Source organism: Trachypithecus francoisi, unplaced genomic scaffold, assembly GCF_009764315.1.
Source record: "Trachypithecus francoisi isolate TF-2019V2 unplaced genomic scaffold, Tfra_2.0 Lachesis_group1, whole genome shotgun sequence".
Lineage (NCBI taxonomy): Eukaryota > Metazoa > Chordata > Mammalia > Primates > Cercopithecidae > Trachypithecus > Trachypithecus francoisi.
Genome location: NW_022681454.1, coordinates 119,641,153 through 119,659,225, shown reverse-complemented (window position 1 = coordinate 119,659,225; position 18,073 = coordinate 119,641,153). Strand labels below are relative to the sequence as shown.

Here is an 18,073-nt window from a genome sequence, read left to right as displayed (position 1 = left end):
CCTGAAAACATTTACTAACTGGCTTATTTCAGAAAAAGATTTGCTTATCCCTATTTTTAAGAAACCTCACTCCCATTATGGTAATTATTATACTGGTTCTATTTTTCAGTACTAAAAATTTCACAGAATACATGAATTTACTAACTCCTCCAATAAAATAAAATGCCCTACCCAAATTAAACACCAGCATCTTATATATTCATTTTGAATTTTAAAATATTTTTTCCTAGTATACATCTTAAATATCATAACAAGTCCCAAATGGTAGGCACGTAAATTTGCTCACTTTTGTTGTTGTTGTTGTTGTTGTTTTTTGAGAAACAGACTCGCCCCGTCGCCCAGTCTGGAGTGCAGTGGCGCAATCTCAGCTCACTGCAACCTACACCTCCCAGGTTCAAGCAATTCCCCTGCCTCAGCCTCCTGAGTAGCTGGGACTACAGGCACGCGCCACCACACCCAGCTAATTTTTTGTATTTTAGTAGAGACAGGGTTTCATCATGCTGGCCAGGATGGTCTCGATCTCCTGACCACGTGATACACCCACCTCAGCTTCCCAAAGTGCTGGGATTACAGGTCTGAGTCACCATTCCCGGCCTCATTTTCTTAAAATCTACCTTCTCACACACCCACAGTCAAAACTGGCTTGTAAGAAAGCCCAAAAAAGAAGGCTAGCCAACATATATTGCTCTGAGTTAAAGCACTACTTATGATAATTTTCATGGTACATGTAAAATGCAGGCAAACTTTGATTTTAAAGGTGAGATAGCTACTGTAAGAAACCTATGTGTCCTACAACAATAACAAAGAATTCCCAGTTTCCAGTAAAATGCTGCAACAGGCCATCTCTCTAAGGAAACTCATCTCATGCCTTTGAAAAAGTATGCTATAGTACTTAGTCACAACTTATAGACAAAACACAAATAAAAAAATTCATAGAACTTTCATACCACATAAAACTATTATTAAGAGAAAATCTGTTACACATTTTCCATTTCTTCTTTTGCTTTGTTTTCCTCAGCATTTCTATTTACTGTTTACTATTTAAAATTTACCAATGTGAAACTATGTTATATATAAGGCAATTAGGTATAAACTGGGAAAAACTGTTTACCAGAAAAATGCCCTTGATTTTAGCAACTTTCAAAATGGACATACAAATAATAGTGGCTAAAAGTATCTAAGCTGTGACTACTAGAGTTTCTTAAAACATAAAAAAATTCTTCATAAATATTTAGATACATGAGAATTTTTACCCTGAAATAAATGCACTTTTTCTATCCTAAATCCTGATAATATATGAAACAGTAGTAGTATAGTTCAAAGAGCATTAAATCAGAAGACATGAGTTCTAGTCTTGTCTGGGCCACAAAAGAATTACGTGTCTCTTCTCTTAAATTCTAGGAGCATCTGTTTCTTCTGAAAAATAAAAGGTTGTACTAGATGACTTCTAAGAACTTTTCCATTTATAAAGTTTTATGATTTTATGAAATTTTTAAAACCCATAAAAATCACATTAAAAAATTTATAACACTTCTTGAAAAATGTCATTTAGAGAAATGATGCCTACAAAAATTTCCTTTATAGTGTGTAGCATCATGAAGTTATTGATTTTACTTCAAATCTGGATATGTTGCTACTGCTTAAAAGAGGGTACCCCATTTACTGATTGTTATTTTAAAACTCAGACCTCTTTTCAGAATGCCGTTAAGCCTGAGATCTTCATTTTCAATGAAAGCTAGCTCAGAAATTTTTAATTTTTTTCCCTAACCTCTGCAAGTGGAAACCAATTCTGGACTCTTTAAGTGCAGAAACAGCTATAAGAGAAAGCAGTTATTAATATAGATTCTCTAGTGCCACACAGAAGATACCAGCCAGCTTTTAACTGAGCACTTAACCTTTTTCATTTTTTAAAACATATTTAATCATTTTTTATGTTCTAGTCATAAAACAATATCCCGAAACATTATATAAAGCTTTAGTGTTACAAAACAGAATAAATCATCTTCCCTATCTCCTAAACAACAAAATTTTCTCCTATATCTAGGATAATTTTTTTTCATATTTTAAATTTGTGAAGTCAGAATGTCTCCTGCAGTTGGTGATTTCTCAGCACCATTTTCTCAGCGTATTTCTTCAGTAAGTTACATAAAATAATGACGTATCTTATAACTGATGGCATCTTAGAGTGACAAAATGCCATACTGTGTGTCAACTGTAGAATATTTTTTCTAATTCTCAAATGTTTTATTTAATCAGTTTTCCTTCACTAGTATATAAACTCTGTCGAGGTAGATTCATTTCAATCTCAATTACTATATTTCAACCTATATGGAAATCATTATAAGAATATCTTACAAAAATTACTGTAAGAAGAAACATTGAACTTTTCTAGTAGTTACTAAATGCCAGGTATTATGTTAAGCACTACAACATGTATTTACTTCCAAAAACCTAGAACTTGCTATTATTAACTCCACTTTACAGGTGAAGCAACTAAGGCTTAGAGAGGTTAAGGAACCTGCCCTAGATTCTGTTCACTGTTTTATCCCCAACACAAAGCCTATTGGAGAATGTTCAATAAATGTTTACTGAATGAATGAATGCTTCAAAGGAGAAGCATTCTGCTCTGTTAGATGAACAGAATCATTATAATGTAAGTCACAGAGAAAATGCAAGATAAACATTATAATGTAAGTCACAGAGAAAATGCCAGATAAACATTATAATGTAAGTCACAGAGAAAATGCAAGATAAACAAGCTTGAAAGGTTAGTTAACTACCTAGACCTGGAATCCTGGGCTATGTGGTACAGTAGTTGAACAAAAAAGTGGCTCAGGGTATCTGCTCTATAGTCAATATATCTAAATTCAAATCCCAGCTCTGTTATTAGTGATGCATGCCCTTGAGTAGTTACTTAGGTGTCTATAGTCCCGTTTTCTCACCTGTAAAAGGAAGATGAGAATAGCACCTAAACACAACGATTAGGAGTTAATACAACAAAAGGGCATAATACACTAAGTGGGGTCCAAACAAAAGGAGTCACATTACTTGGAAGTTAAGTAGAAAAGATGAGCCTCTCTAGCTAATGACCCTAAGTTTCAGGAATGTGTTCCTAGTTCCAAATCTGTTCTAGTCCTGCTTGAATTTTGGCACTACCAAGCAATCACTGGCAGCTAAGGAGTATGATTCAGGATCTCAGGACCCTATGAAATGTCCCGGACAACGGAAGTTGTTATAGGAAATCTATAGGTTAGTCAGTACTCATTTCCTCAGTCAGAGGAGACTGGGCCGACCCTACATGGCTGCACTGTTGATGACAGCATTGCTTCCAAAGCAAGGCTGACTAATAATTTACTGCCCAGTTTGCTCTCCTCACCACCTCATAACCTTGAAAAAGGTAAAAATGTAAGCTAGTGAGGAGGTAAGACAAAGTACTAGAGTCAACTGCCAATTGTATAATATCCTGCTTTGCATTAATGCAGGGACCTTTTTGTGAGTTTTTCTTCACAGTAAAGCAATTTAAGTAGTTTCTAGTATGTAATAAGAACTAAAGGAATGTTACCTAATATTATTAGCCCAGTATAATTCAACTCCCCTTCCTCCCTCAATGTCTCACTCCCTATCATATTATCCATTTTCCAAAGAGCTATGTTACCTTTAACAGCATTTTTAATTTTCCCAAATGTAGTACAACACTTTGAAAAAAGAGTCACACAGCATTTCTTCTAACTTATAATATAAAACATGACAAAAATCCTTATTCAAAGGTACCATAATTTAAATGAACATACAGAAGAAGAGAAGTAAATATCAGCCTTATTTATTCTTCAAGTCCCAAAGAGTCTATTAAACAGGGCAAAGAAGAGGATAAAATATTGGTTATAATTAGATACTTTCATAAACATGAAATATACCATTCTTCTGAAATACAAAGACTTCAATGGCTAATAAGCAAATAGTATATATATGCTCTACTTACAATGAGCTGGCTGCAATCCTGTTTCATGGCTAATTTACCGTGTCTTATCTTTTGAGTAATTTTAAATAGTCAAAATGATTTGATTTAGCATGAGCAAGACAGTAAAGACTAGCAAATATCATAATTCTTTGCTCAATTGTTAAACATCCTGAATTTGGAAATTAAATTCTTGATAAAAAGAAACCTTCCTCTTCTTCTTCTTTTTTTTTTTTTTTTGAGACAGAGTCTCGCTCTGTCACCCAGGCTGGAGTACAGCGGCGCAATCTTGGCTCACTGCAAGCTCTGCCTCCTGAGTTCACGCCATTCTCCTGCCTTAATCTCCCAAGTAGCTGGGACTACAGGCGCCTACCACCACGTCCCGTTAATTTTTCGTCTTTTTAGTAGAGATGGGGTTTCACCCTGTTAGCCAGGATGATCTGGATCTCCTGACCTCGTGATCCGCCCATCTCATCCTCCCAAAGTGCTGGGATTACAGTCGTGAGCCACCGTGCCCAGCCCAGAAACATTCATCTTTATGCATGGTCATTTTGGGACTAGTTACATGATTTGACCTCAATGTTATAGAAAACAAATGATAGCTTTGGACAAATGAAATCAGTGACTGTTTACAGACTAATATTACACAGAAATGCCTCCTACTTTATGAAATTTTTCTCTGTTTTCCTATTCCATGAGTAGTTTAACAATGCATAAAATTGATTTAGTATCTTGGGAATTTTATATTTCTGGTATATCTATCAGTAGTTGTTTCTCAGTTTCCATTGTGTTTAATTCAAACAGCCAAAGAACAAAAAATTGAACAAAATAGCTTTGTTTTAGATTTCAAGTAACAGCAAGCTAATTAGATAAAACAATCACTTATAGGCAATACTGATCCATCATATAATTAGGAAAAAAAGACGAAGACCTGAAAACAGAATGTCACTTTATGAGAGTTTTATGGTTACAAAAAACAAACTACATAAGATTCAGTGCAAATAGAGTACAACCAAAACTCTTTAACTGAGACCCATCAGCACTGTATTTCCTCAAACAGAACTTCGTCTTTGCTTTCTGAAATGTCAACATAACTTGATAAATTATGACCAGAAATGTTTCTGTAGAAAAGAAATTGCATAGAATTTATTTCTACAGTCATGTGCCACATAATGAAGTTTGGGTCAATGGCAATCACATATATGAAGGTGGTACCATAAGATCATAGTACTATATTTTTACTCTAACTTTTGTATGTTTATAATCTAACCATTTTCTTACCACTGCCTACAATGGTATTCAGTACAATAAGATGCTGTATAAGTTAGTAGCCTAGGAACAGGCTACCTGGTATAGGTAATATAGCTTATTGCTATACCATATGGCTTATTGGTATATATATATCTTACATAGTAAGAGCTCAATAATTGATAGGTATGATTAACTACTACTAACAACATTGACTGTTTTAACAGAAATACTGGCCATTATTATCAGAAAAAAATGATAGTTTTAAAAAAACCTTTATTTCATAAAAATAAAGGCTAGTAATCTGACGTTTGAAAACAAAATCAAAGTACTGCTGCAGATGATTGTTATACTATCTAGCAATAGGCCATATGGTATATAGTGTAGAAGGCTACACCATCTAGGTTTATAAGTAAGTATACTCTATGATGTTTGCACAACAATGAAATTGACTAATGACTGAATTTCTCAGTATGTAAACGCCCCCCATCATTAAGTAACACATGACGAGCCATTGAGAGAGGGAGGTATACATTAAACACATGTGTTCTCTGAAAAGTTCAGTTTGATGAAGACTACCAGAGGAAATGATATCCAGAAGTTACAAATCATTAGTATCTCTAATGTATCTAGTAATTCCTACTGAGCTAAACTCCTATAAAAGCAAGGTCTTTCTACAACGTGCCTTGTCTGGTTTCCCACATCACTTTATTTCAGTGGCATTTTATGAGAACTTTGCTACATATTCGACCTCCCATCTGGTTCATATTTAACAGGTTATCCCACCTGTTCCTTTTTGGGATCCAAAACCAGACGTCTCTGATGTCACATAAATGCGGAAGGTCACACTACTTCAGCAAATTTATCTGGCTTTTCTTCTCTTGTAGTTAGGTAAACTTGAGTTTTTGTAACACTCTGTGCCATCTTAAAACGTAAGTAATAAGAGGGCTTGAGTGCTTCACTTCATAAAGCAAAAAGACTGGTAAGTATTTATGGAATACCAAATGTGAGGGGTGGAACACAGGGCAGTTGGTATGGTTTGCCTGTGTTTCCACCCAAATCTCAACTTGAATTGTAATAATCCTCATGTGTCAAGGGCAGGGCCAGGTGGGGTAATCGAATCATAGAGGTGGTTTCCCCCACACTGTTCTTGTGGTAGTGAATAAGCCCCACAAGATCTAATGGTTTTCTAAAGGGGAGTTGCCTTGCACAAGCTCTCTTGCCTACCACCACATAAGACATGCCTTTGTTCTTCCTTCACCTTCCTCAATGATTGTGAGGCCTCCCCAGCAATGTGGAACTATGAGTTCATTAAACCTCTTTTTTTTATAAATGATCCAGTCTTGGGTATTTCTTCATAGCAGCATAAAAATGGACTAATCTAGTAAATTGTTAACAGTAGAGTGGGGTGCTGCTGTAGATACCCAAAAATGTGGAAGCAACTTTAGAACTGAGTAACAGGTGAAGGTTGATACAGTTTGGAGGGCTCATAAGAAAACAGGAAAATGTGGGAAAGTTTGGAACTCCCTAGAGACTTGGAGGGCTCAGAAGACAGGAAGATGTGGGAAAATTTGGAACTTCCTAGAGACGTGTTAAATGGCTTTAACCAAAATGCTGACAGCAATATAGAACAACAAAATCCAGGCTGAGGTGGTCTCAGATGAAGATGAGGAACCTGTTGGGAATGGAGTAAAGGTTACTCTTGCTATACAAAGAGACTGGCGGCATTTTGTCCCTGCCCTAGAGATCTGTGGAACTTTGAACACAAGAAAGATGATTTGGGGTTATCTGGTGGGAGAAATTTCTAAGCAGCAAAGCAGTCAAGATGTGACAGAGCATAAAAGTTTGGAATTTTGCAGCCTGAAGATGCAGTAGAAAAGAACCCATTTTCTGGGGAGAAATTCAAGCCAGCTGCAGACATTTGCCTAAGTAACAAGGAACCAAATGCTAATGCCAAGACATGGGGAAAATGTATCCAGGGAAGGTCAGAGACCTTCCCAGAAGCCCCTCCTGTCACAGGCCTGCAAACCTAGGAGGGAAAAATGGTTTCCTGGTCCAGGTCCAGGGCCCCCCCTGCTGCTGCTGAGTGCAGCCTCAGGACTTTGTCCCCTGCATCCCAGCCGTGCAAGGTGTGGCTAAAAGGGGCCAAGGTAAAGCCCAGGCCATGGCTTCAGAGGGTGCAAGCCCCAGCCTTGGCAGCTTCCACGTGGAGTTGGGCCTGTGGGAGGGCAGAAGTCAAGAACTGAGGTTTGGGAATCTCCACCTAGATTTCAGAAGATGTTGGAAATGCCTGGATGTTCAGGCAGAGGTGTGCTGTGGGGGCAGGGCCCTCATGAGAACCTCTGCTAGGGTAGTGCGGAAGGGAAATGTGGGGTCTGAGCTCCCACACAGAGTCCCCACTGGGGCACCACCTAGTGGAGCTGTGAGAAGAGGGTCACCATTCTCCACACCCTAGAATGGTAGGTCCACTGACAGCTTGCACCATGTGCCTGTGGCACTGTGTTGCTGCAGATACTCAACACCAGCCCATGAAAGCAACCGGAGGGAGGCTGTACCCTGCTAAGCCACAGAGGCAGAACTGCCCAAGACCATGGGAACCCCTCTCTTGCATCAGTGTGACATGGATGTGAGGCATGGATCAAAGGAGATAATTCTGAAGCATTAAGATTTGACTGCCCTGCTGGATTTTGGACTTGCATGGGGCCTTTAGTCCCTTAGTTTTGGCCAATTTCTCCCACTTGGAATGGGTGTATTTATCCAATGCCTGTACCCCTGTAATGTCTAGGAAGTAACTAATTTGCTTTTGATTTTATAGGCTCATAGGTGGTAGGGACTTGACCTGTCTCAGATGAGACTTTCGTCTGTGGACTTTTGAGTTAATGCTGAAATGAGTTAAGACTTTTGGGGGACTGCTGAGAAGGCATGATTGATTTTGAAATGTGAAGACATGAGATTTGGAGGGTCCAGGGGCAGAATGATATGGTTTGGCTGTGTCTCCACCCAAATCTCATCTTGAATTGTAGCTCCCATAATTACCGCATGTTGCGGGAGGGACCCAGTGGGCGATAACTGAATCATGGGGGCAGTTTCCCCCATACTGTTTTCGTGGTAGTGAATCAGTCTCACAAGATCTCATTTTTTGTTTTGTTTTGTTTTTTGAGATGGAGTTTCGCTCTTGTTGCCCAGGCTGGAGTGCAATGGCGCAGTCTCAGCTCATCGCAACCTCCACCTCCCGGGCTCAAGGGATTCTCCTGCCTCAGCCTGCCAAGTAGCTGGAATTACAGGCACCCACTACCATGGCTGGCTAATTTCTGTATTTTTAGTAGAGAGAGGGTTTCACCATATGGGCCAGGCTAGTCTCAAACTCCTGACCTCAAATGATTCGCCCACCTCGGCCTCCCAAAGTGCTGGGATTACAGGTGTAAGCCACCGCGAGGCCCGACCTGATGGCTTTATAAGGGGTTTCCCCTTTTACTTGGCTCTCATTCTCTCTTGCCTGTCACCATCTAAGAGATGTCTTTCGTCTTCCACCATGATTATGAGGTCTCCTAGCCACATGGAACTGTGAGTCCATTAAACCTCTTTTTCTTCATAAATTACCCAGTCTCGAGTATGTCTTTATCAGCAGCATGAAAATGGACTAATACAGTAGTCTACCTCCTAATGATAGGTTCCTAATGACAATTTATACTCTCATCATATGAGGCAGCTCTAACTAAGAAGGATAAGAGCAATGTTTCATACCACACTAATGACACTTATAAGTTGTCTTCACCCTTCACTGTAATTACCATCAGTAAAAAATTTCATAATCAATATATACATCAAGAAACTATGCACAAAGTACATGAATTTATGTTACCTAATATGAACCACTTTTAGTACATATTAAAGGACCGCTATACATTTGTAGAGGAAAAAAACATATACTTATGAATAGTTCTGATATATGTGCGTGTGTGTGTGTGTATGTGCATATATATATACTTGTTTGAAATGACATCATAGATAATCCTCTTTACTGCCTGAGATTCTGGAGCAAAACTATTAATACTAATATTAATTAATATTCTATTTAATTTTATTTTAGGAAATGTTTATTCCAGAGAATTTTAAAATCTGTATAACATATTTTATTATAATTCTGTTCTACTACAAGAATTATGATTAATCCAGTTTTGTTTACAGTTTTAATTATATGTTTACAATAATCCTAATTTTGATAGACAATACTCAGAAGAATCTGTTAATATAAACTATAAAAATTAACTCAAATGCCCAAACAGGTATCAGTGGCTTTTATCCAATATGGATAAAAGTATTATACAGTGATTACATGAAATAATTTAACGGGTATAAGAGGAAAAAATTACATAAACTGAAAACTGTTTTAGGCCAAATGTATTAATAGATAAAAGTTGTATACGAAATGCTATTTATACCATAATTGCTATCATTATGTAACATCATATTATTCTATAACAGCAGTGCTATTAAATACTTACCTGCCCCTTTCAACTGCTAAGGCATCCAATTCATCAAAGAAAATAATGGAAGGTGCCACTGCTCTTGCTTTTCGGAAGGTCTGGGGGAAAGAGTGCCACATTAGTTAAAGATAAGCAACCACTAGAAAATTCTGTAGTTGGTTTGTGTTTTAAAACTATATTTAGAACCATATTTATTAGGTACAAGTCAACAAGCCTAGTCACTTTGTATAGACCTTATAATAGATGCTCAGAACTTTATAATGGATGTAAAAGTATCCCCTTCAACAGTACTTAAAGAGACAAGGCTACCAATACATATTCATATAGGTGTGAAGGAGGCAATTCAGCTAAGCAATCAGAAAATTTCAGTTAAAATCCCAGCTCCACTACTAGTAACTATGTGACTTTCAGCACTTGGTTTTACTTCTGTAAGCCTCGATTTCTACATCTATAAAATGGAGATGATAACAAACACCTACCTCAGAAAGTTATTTTAATAATTGAATTTAAAAAAGAACACAAAGCATTTGGCACAATGCCTGAAATGGTAAGAACTCAATAAATGATAGGTATTATTAACTATTAGTAACAGCATTAACCATTTTAACAGAAATGCTGGCTATTATCATCAGAAAAAAATGATAGTTTAAAAAAATCTTTATTTGGTAAAAATAAGGGCTGGTAATATGATATTTAAAAACAAAACTGAAGTATTGCAGATGATCAAAACTGCATTTTTAAATAATAAAATAATATTCACCTGAAGAAAAAAAAATAACCACTAAGATCTGGCTTTGGAAATGCCAAAGTCTGTTACCTAAAACAAAAGGGAAACCGCACAGGACAGAAGTGTGATTCTCCTGTGCTGAGTGCCACTAAAGGCACAATTTCTTACCTCTCTAACTGCTCTTTCAGATTCACCAACATATTTATTCATTAATTCAGGTCCCTGCATGAAAAGAAAACAACTGTTCAGTGTCTTTATAAATGCAATCATGTATAGTTCTTCCAATGAAGTAGAAAAAATATATACAAAAGAGAAAAGAAACAAAATCTGCTTATTAATCCCTTTAGTATGCTTATTTTCTCTGTGTTATTTATGCCTTAAAAGTGAAAGCCATTCTACGTTCCAAAAACCACACTTCAATACAAAAGAAAGGCTGTGACTAATCACAATATATTAACAACTTATTCATCATCTGTCTATAACTCTATCCACATTTTTACACTAAATCAGATGTGGTGCTAGGCACAAAAGATGGAACAGCCATTTGGAAGACAAACAAATAGGTAACATCCACATATTCCCAGGCCGAACCACTGGCTAGTTCTAAGCAAGTCTACTTATCAGATCTGAAGATGTGCATTTTTTGACATTAATATTTCTGAACTTTAATATTTTCCTTATTTCTCAAATACCTAGAATATCAAATACTGTAAGAAACACAGTAGACTTTCTTTTTTTACCACATACATAACTACTTTCTTAGGATACATTGTCACCCCAAGAAGTTATGAATTAAATTGTCCCATAATGATAGATGACTTCAGCTGTGGGGATGTTTCTCCCAGCATCTGGCTACTCTGACACTCATACATCCCAAAGAACAACATCCCAAAGAACAACAGACGTATGTGTGTCTCTCTCCCTCTCACGGTGTGTGCACGAGCATGCATGCACACACACACATACACACACCCTTACTTTGAACAAGATTCATATTCTATTCCATGCAGATCACGGGTCCAGCCAATTCCGAGGATATAACCAGACACTGACTTAAGTATTTCCTAAACAATTTATATTAATTTTTAAAAATCTGACTGACTGAAACACACAGGCAAACCCTAGCAGAATGTTAACTAATCCCAAACTGGTATGGGCAGTATTTGGCTTCATATAAACACCATATTACAAGGAAAATTAGCAGACAGTATGATAAGTACTATGATAGAGCAATGCACAGGTATCAAAACATACAGCAGAAACTCCTTAGAGTCAAGGAATGTTCCTAGAGAAAGTAACATTTCAGGTGAGTCCTCAGTTGATTTATTCACACCCTCAAAAATATGAAATATATCAAGATCCAGGAAGAAATCAAAAAGATCTCTGATGTGCCAAAATAGATGTTACTATATGAACTTTCTTGTAGAAGAGCTCTTAAGGTCTTTATGCACAGTTCATTGACTTTTAAATTACATACAACAAATACACTTGAACAGAACTGATATAAGAATTTACTATACATGAAGCATAGGGTGCAGGGAGATTGTGGCAGTCAATAAAGCTACTTAAAGTGGGAGGGAGGGGTTCAGATTTTATCCTGTAAGCCATAGGAAGGGTTTTATGAAAGTTAAGTGATAACAGGGATATTAATGAAAGATGATTCTGGCCACAGTATAAAAGATGGTTAGGAGGAACATTAAGAGTCCAGAAGTTGAGAGACCAGTTATAAAATGTTTAGAATAGTAAAGGGGAAAAATAATGAGGAATAAGTTTAAGAAAATGAGTGCAATGGAAATGAGAAGATAGCCACAAAAACAATCAAAAATTTAAATTAATTTGTTGTGGATAGCAACATGTGAAGATGAGAGAGAGTGGGGTACAGAATAATTCAAATTTGACTTAAAACTACTAATTTTTTTTTGAGACTGAGTCTTGCACTGTCGCCCAGGCTGGAGTGCAATGGCGTGATCTTGGCTCACTGTAAGCTCCGCCTCCCGGGTTCACGCCATTCTCCTGCTTCAGCCTCCTGAGTAGCTGAGACTACAGTTGCCCGCCACCACACCTGGCTAATTTTGTGTACTTTTAGTAGAGACAGGGTTTCACCATGTTAGCCAGGATGGTCTTGATCTCCTGACCTCATGATCCGCCCGCCTTGGCCTCCCAAAGTAACATTACTATTTTTAATGTTCACGATGACTTAATCCATTAAAAAAAGGATGCTCAACATATTCAGTGTAGCAATTTCTCTTAAGTATGTAGTTCACAGAGTGATGTCTTGGTGAAACAGAAGGTAACCTGCTCATATATGCTCCCAATAAAAAGAATTATCCATCCATCCATAACTGTGAAACCCTAAGACACAGGAAGGTCACTTAGATAGGGTACACTAACACCTAAGTGGCTGATCTGCTCCACTAAGCTTGCTTTTGCATTCAAGCCCAGAAGTACCCCTTTCCCTCAAGGGGCTTGACTATAGCCCCATTTGACTTTGAGCCTGCAACCAAAATCAACTGCCAAAGAGTTCAGAGAAATCATGCATACTAATGACTTGGCAGAAAAGCTCATCAGTCCGCTGATACTCATCTCAGTAGTGAACCTGGACGTTGAACTGTGGCACTCCTCCAGGCCTCCCTAGCTGAGATCCTGGCTCATAGTTGCTTACACAAGAACCCAGGGGGAGATTCACACAAATCACATGGCCCAGGACTCTGATCCTCCCTGACAGGCTCACCAGCCTCTATCCCACAACATACCCTGAGAAGACCCAGTCTCAGCCCCACCCAGTGCAGTAGAGGAACTATCCTATCTGTGCTGAGACCTGCTGGGAGATGCATGCCACTCTGAGCCAACAAGACAAGCTTCCCAAATCTGTCCCTACAGCAGAGTCCAAGGGGGCTCAGTCTTAGCTCCAGCCCCTCCTGCTGCAGTCTGGGAGCTATCTCATCTATGTAGGGACCTTCCGGGAGACACATGCTCATCTGAGCCAATGTGACAAGAACACCAACCTCCATCCCACTGCAGATTCCAAGGGAGCCCCGTCTCAGTACCAGTCCCCACTGTTACAGTCAAGCACTTTTGCAGTGACCAGCTGAGTGATGCATGCTGATCTGAGCAAATACATCGGGGCCAGCCTCCTTCACACAGCAGATCCCAAAGCAGCCCAGGCTCAACTCTAGGCCTTCTTACTGCAGTTAGCAGCCCATCCTGCCTATGCAGAAATATGCTGAAAGGCACATTCATCTGGGCGACTGGGATAGTCTTCCGGACTCAGATCCTTGGCCAGCATTTCCATGCAGCCCAAGTATCTGCCTTGGGTCTACTCCAGATCCATCTGGGCCAGAAAGCCATATCAACTAAAGAGACCCTGTGAGATCTGTGGCAAGCCTGCACTCAGAGAGTCTCTGTGATGGTAAATATTAAGTGTCAACTTGACTGAACTGAGGGATGCAACATATTATTTCTGGTTGTGTCTGTGAGGATGTTGCTGGAGGAGATTAGCACTTGGGTCAGTGGACTGTGAGACAAATCCCCACCTTCAATGTGGGTGGGTACCATCCAATCTGCTGCCAGTGTGGCTAGAAAAAGCAGGCGGAAGAAGATGAAATAAGCCAGTTTGCTGAGTCTTCTGGCTTTCATCTTTCTTCCGTGCGGGATGCTTCCTGCCCTTGAATATCAAACTCCAGATTCTTCGCCCTTTGGAGTCTTGGACCTACACCAGCAGTTTGTCATTGGCTCTCAGGCCTTCAGCCGCAGACTGAAGGATATACTGTCAGCTTCCCTAATTTAGAGGCTTTGGGACTTGAACTGAGCCACTCCTGGCTTCACTGCTCCTCAGCTTATAGATGGCAAATTTTTGGACTCATATCACCTTGTGATCATATGAGTCAATTCTCCTTAAAAAACTCCTTTTCATATACACATAATCCTATTAGTTCTGTCTCTCTGGAGAACCCTAATACAGTCTCCTAGTGTTTAGATAGCTGAAGTGGTCACAGGCTCAGGAAACACAATACTCAGTTGGCTTAGAATCCTTGGAAGGTCTCTAAAGAAGGACAGGCACAAACAAAGGAAGACTGTGAAGACTAAACTAAATACATAATCCCTCAATGCACAGACAGCCTGCAATTTCACAAGCATCAAGAAGATTCTGGGTAATAAGATCTCAACAAATGGACATGAGGCACCAGAGGCCAACCCTTAAGTGATAGAGATATGTGATCTTTCAGACAAGGAATTCAAAATACTTGTTTTAAGAAAGCTCAATGGACTTCAAGAAAACAGAGAGAATCAATTCAGAAATGTATCAGAGAAATTTAACAGAGATATTGAAATCATAAACAAAACCAAACAAAAATTCTGGAGCTAGAAAATACAATGAGCAAAATGAAAAATGGAATAGAGAATATCAACAGCAGGACTGATCAAAAGGAAGAAAGAATCAGTGGGCTTGAAGCCCAACTATTTGAAAACACACAGAGAAAAAAGCAAAAAGAATGAAAAGAAATGAACAGTTTATGGGAGCTATGAGACATCATCAAAAGAACAAATATTCAGGTTATTGAAGTTAAAGAAAAAACTGAGAAAGACAAAGGGGTAGAAAGCTTATTCAAAGAAAAACAAAAAACTTTCCAAGGCTTGAAAAGATATAAATATCCACGTACATGAAGGTTAAAGGTCACCAACCAGGCTCAACCTCCCCTCTCCAAAATAAAAACAACCCAAGATTTATAATGAAACTCACACAGATCAAAGATAAAGGATCCTGAAAGCAGAAAAGGAAAAGAAACAAATAACATATAAGGAAGATCCAATATACCTGGCAGCAGAATTTTCAGTGGGAACCTTAGGGTTGGAGGGAGTGAAATGCTTCAGAGTGCTGAAAGAAAATAAAAAACTTAACGAAGAATAGTGTACCCAGCAAAACTATCCTTCAGAAACAAGATAAAGACTTTCCTAGGCAAAAAAAAAAAAAGCTGAGGAAATGTATCGCTACTAGACCTGTCCTTTTAAAAAAAGGCTAATCAGGGTTCTTCAAACCAAAAGAAAAGAATATTATTGTTATACTAATATGATAATCATGGTTCTCAAATCACTTATATCTTTAGTAAAAAGAAAATACAAAACTATTAAAAATAATTACAAGCACAATTTGTTAAGAGACGATATAAAAAAGGCAAGTTGTAAAATCAAAAATTCAAAATGTTGGAGAAGAGGAAGTTAAGGTGTACAAATTTTTGTTTTAATTTGTTTCTTATCTTGCCATCAAAGTTAAATTGGTACCAGTTTGAAATAATTAATATTTTTGTAAGACTCAAGGAAATTACAAAGCTAAAAACTGTAGTATATACACTAAAAATAAAAAAGGACAAATTAAAACATGCAACCAGAGAAAAATCACTCAGCCACAAAAGAAGACAGTAAGAAAGAAGGAAACAAAAAGAAGAGTTACATAATACCAAAAAAAAGTATCAAAATGGTCAAAGTAAGGCCTTGCCTATCAATATTAAAATTGAATGTAAATAAACGAACTTCTCTACTTAAAAGACCAAGAGTGGCTGAATGGATTAAAAAACAAGACCCTCACACCTGTAATTCCAGCACTTTGAGAGGCTGAGACAGGTGGATCACTAGGTCAAGAGTTCGAGACCAGCCTGACCAACTTGGTGAAACCCCATCTTTACTAAAACAATTAGCCGGGCACGGTGGCAGGTGCCTGTAATCCTAGTTACTCAGAAAGCTGAGGCAGGAGAATCTCTTAAAACCAAGAGGCGGAGGTTGCAGTGAGCCAAGAGTGTGCCACTGCACTCTGGTCTGGGCAAGAGTGAGACTCCATCTCAAAAAAAAAAAAAAGACTCAACTATGATATGATGCCTAGAAGAAACTCACTTCACCTATAAGAGCACACATAGACTAACAGTGAAGGAATGGAAAATGATATTCCATGCAAATGGAAACCAAAAACTAGCAGGAGTAGCTATATTCATATCAGATAAAACAGACTTTAAGTCACAACTTGTAAAAAGAGACAAAGAAAGTCATTATATAATGATTTATAAAAGGTCAAAGTAGCGAGAAGATATAACAAAACTAAAAACATGCACCCAACAGCAGAGACAGTGGAGCACCCAAATATATAAAGCAAATATTAATAGTTCTACAGGCATTTCTTGCTTTGTACTACAGTGCAAATGATTGTAGTACAAAGCAAGAAATGTCTATTCATAACATAATATAAAGTCAAATAAACAAAACTAGTACTTTTCATTTACATGTGGTAAATTAAGTTTTACACAAAGGGGACTGTGCACAAGGAAGTAAGAAAGTGAACACTAAAACAAGGATCAGGGTTCACCCAATGAAACAAGCTTTAGATAAACAGCAAAGTGTGTTTTTGTTGAGGGGTTAGGGGTGGTAACAAATTTTGATGCAGATTTTATTCAGTTTAGAGCAACTGTCTAAGCAAACTGTGGCCTGACAATAATCAGAAAGGAAATTGAGGGGGTCACTGTTTTTACTGCAATTACCATCATGCCAACCATACATTATTGATGTTGTTCTTACAGCAATTGTCTGCAAAAGTCAAGGATATGGCATAAAATAATAATCCAGCGAAGAGATTTCTTTATTCAGGCAATATAACTCAATGTATATATACTGCTTTTTAATGATCTGGCTTAACTGAAGGAAAGAGGTTAGAGAACCTGGAAAAATGGTCATTGTTCTCTGTAAATGACAAAGACAACCTAGTCATCAATGCTAGAAAGTACAAGATTATGGTCATTTCATTAATTTTTTCTCTGCTGAGTACAATGTCAATATCTTGGTATCAATAGAAAGATTAATATGGTTTATTAATAAATATCCAACATAGAGGTAAACATTCTTGATTTTTTTTTGAAAATGTGAAAATATAGTATAAAGCCTCAACTGATTGAAGGGTCACTCCACTGCCACAGAAAGATGGACTACAGGACCTGTGGATAAGAATGAAACCATGCTTTTTCCTCCAAAACAAAACAAAACAGAAAGAAAAAAATTTAAGACATTTGAAACTCTAACTTGAAAATCTGGCACTGTGAAGAAAATATGCATTGCAATAATTCAAGTCAAGTATTACTAATAAGGCATAATGAAAAGACTGCAGGGTCCCTAGAAAATATGACTTTCTAAAGAACTATGTACTGATGAATCTTACCTGGATGGCCTGCAAAATGCAACCCAAGTAGCTGAACTCATATGTTGCATTGGTCTCAAGTTTTATGAGAAGTCAGAGCAATTTCATTACCAAGGGAAGTTATTTTCAGCTTGAAGTTTAAGTTGCCAAAAATCACCGTATTTTGGTACAAAGAGTTAAAAAGTCTATATTCAGTTTCAAAGATAAATATTACACTTCACTACTAACAGAAAACTTAAGGAATCATAAGCTGTGATGCCATATTTTTTCTCCATTTGAGGTCAAACATACATCAATTTCTTAAAAATGAAGAGAGCAGCAATCAGCATGTACTAATTTTGTGGAATCTTTCTATATGCTTATTACGTCTTATCCCTTTTACTGCTGTGCAAGTTTTCTGAGTTGTATACTGTTACTACAATTTTACAGAAAAAAATATTAAGTGCAAAGAGGTGAAGTAATTTTTCCAAAGTCACACAGCT

General features: G+C 37.6%; 1 protein-coding gene across 5 annotated transcripts in view; it reads right to left on the bottom strand.

The window, feature by feature from the left end:
• SPATA5 (spermatogenesis associated 5) overlaps window positions 1-18,073 on the bottom strand; it is a 374,551-nt gene that overhangs the window by 251,556 nt on the left and 104,922 nt on the right. For 4 of the 5 annotated variants that reach the window (XM_033215186.1, XM_033215185.1, XM_033215188.1 and 1 more), the window contains exons 12-13: window positions 10,586-10,639; window positions 9,709-9,788 (exon numbers count right to left, since the gene is read on the bottom strand). In XM_033215186.1, the coding sequence (XP_033071077.1) occupies window positions 9,709-9,788; window positions 10,586-10,639 (134 nt within the window). Of the gene's footprint in view, window positions 1-6,826; window positions 6,879-9,708; window positions 9,789-10,585; window positions 10,640-18,073 lie in introns of those variants that run through there. The other variant, XM_033215190.1, reaches the window with a different exon arrangement.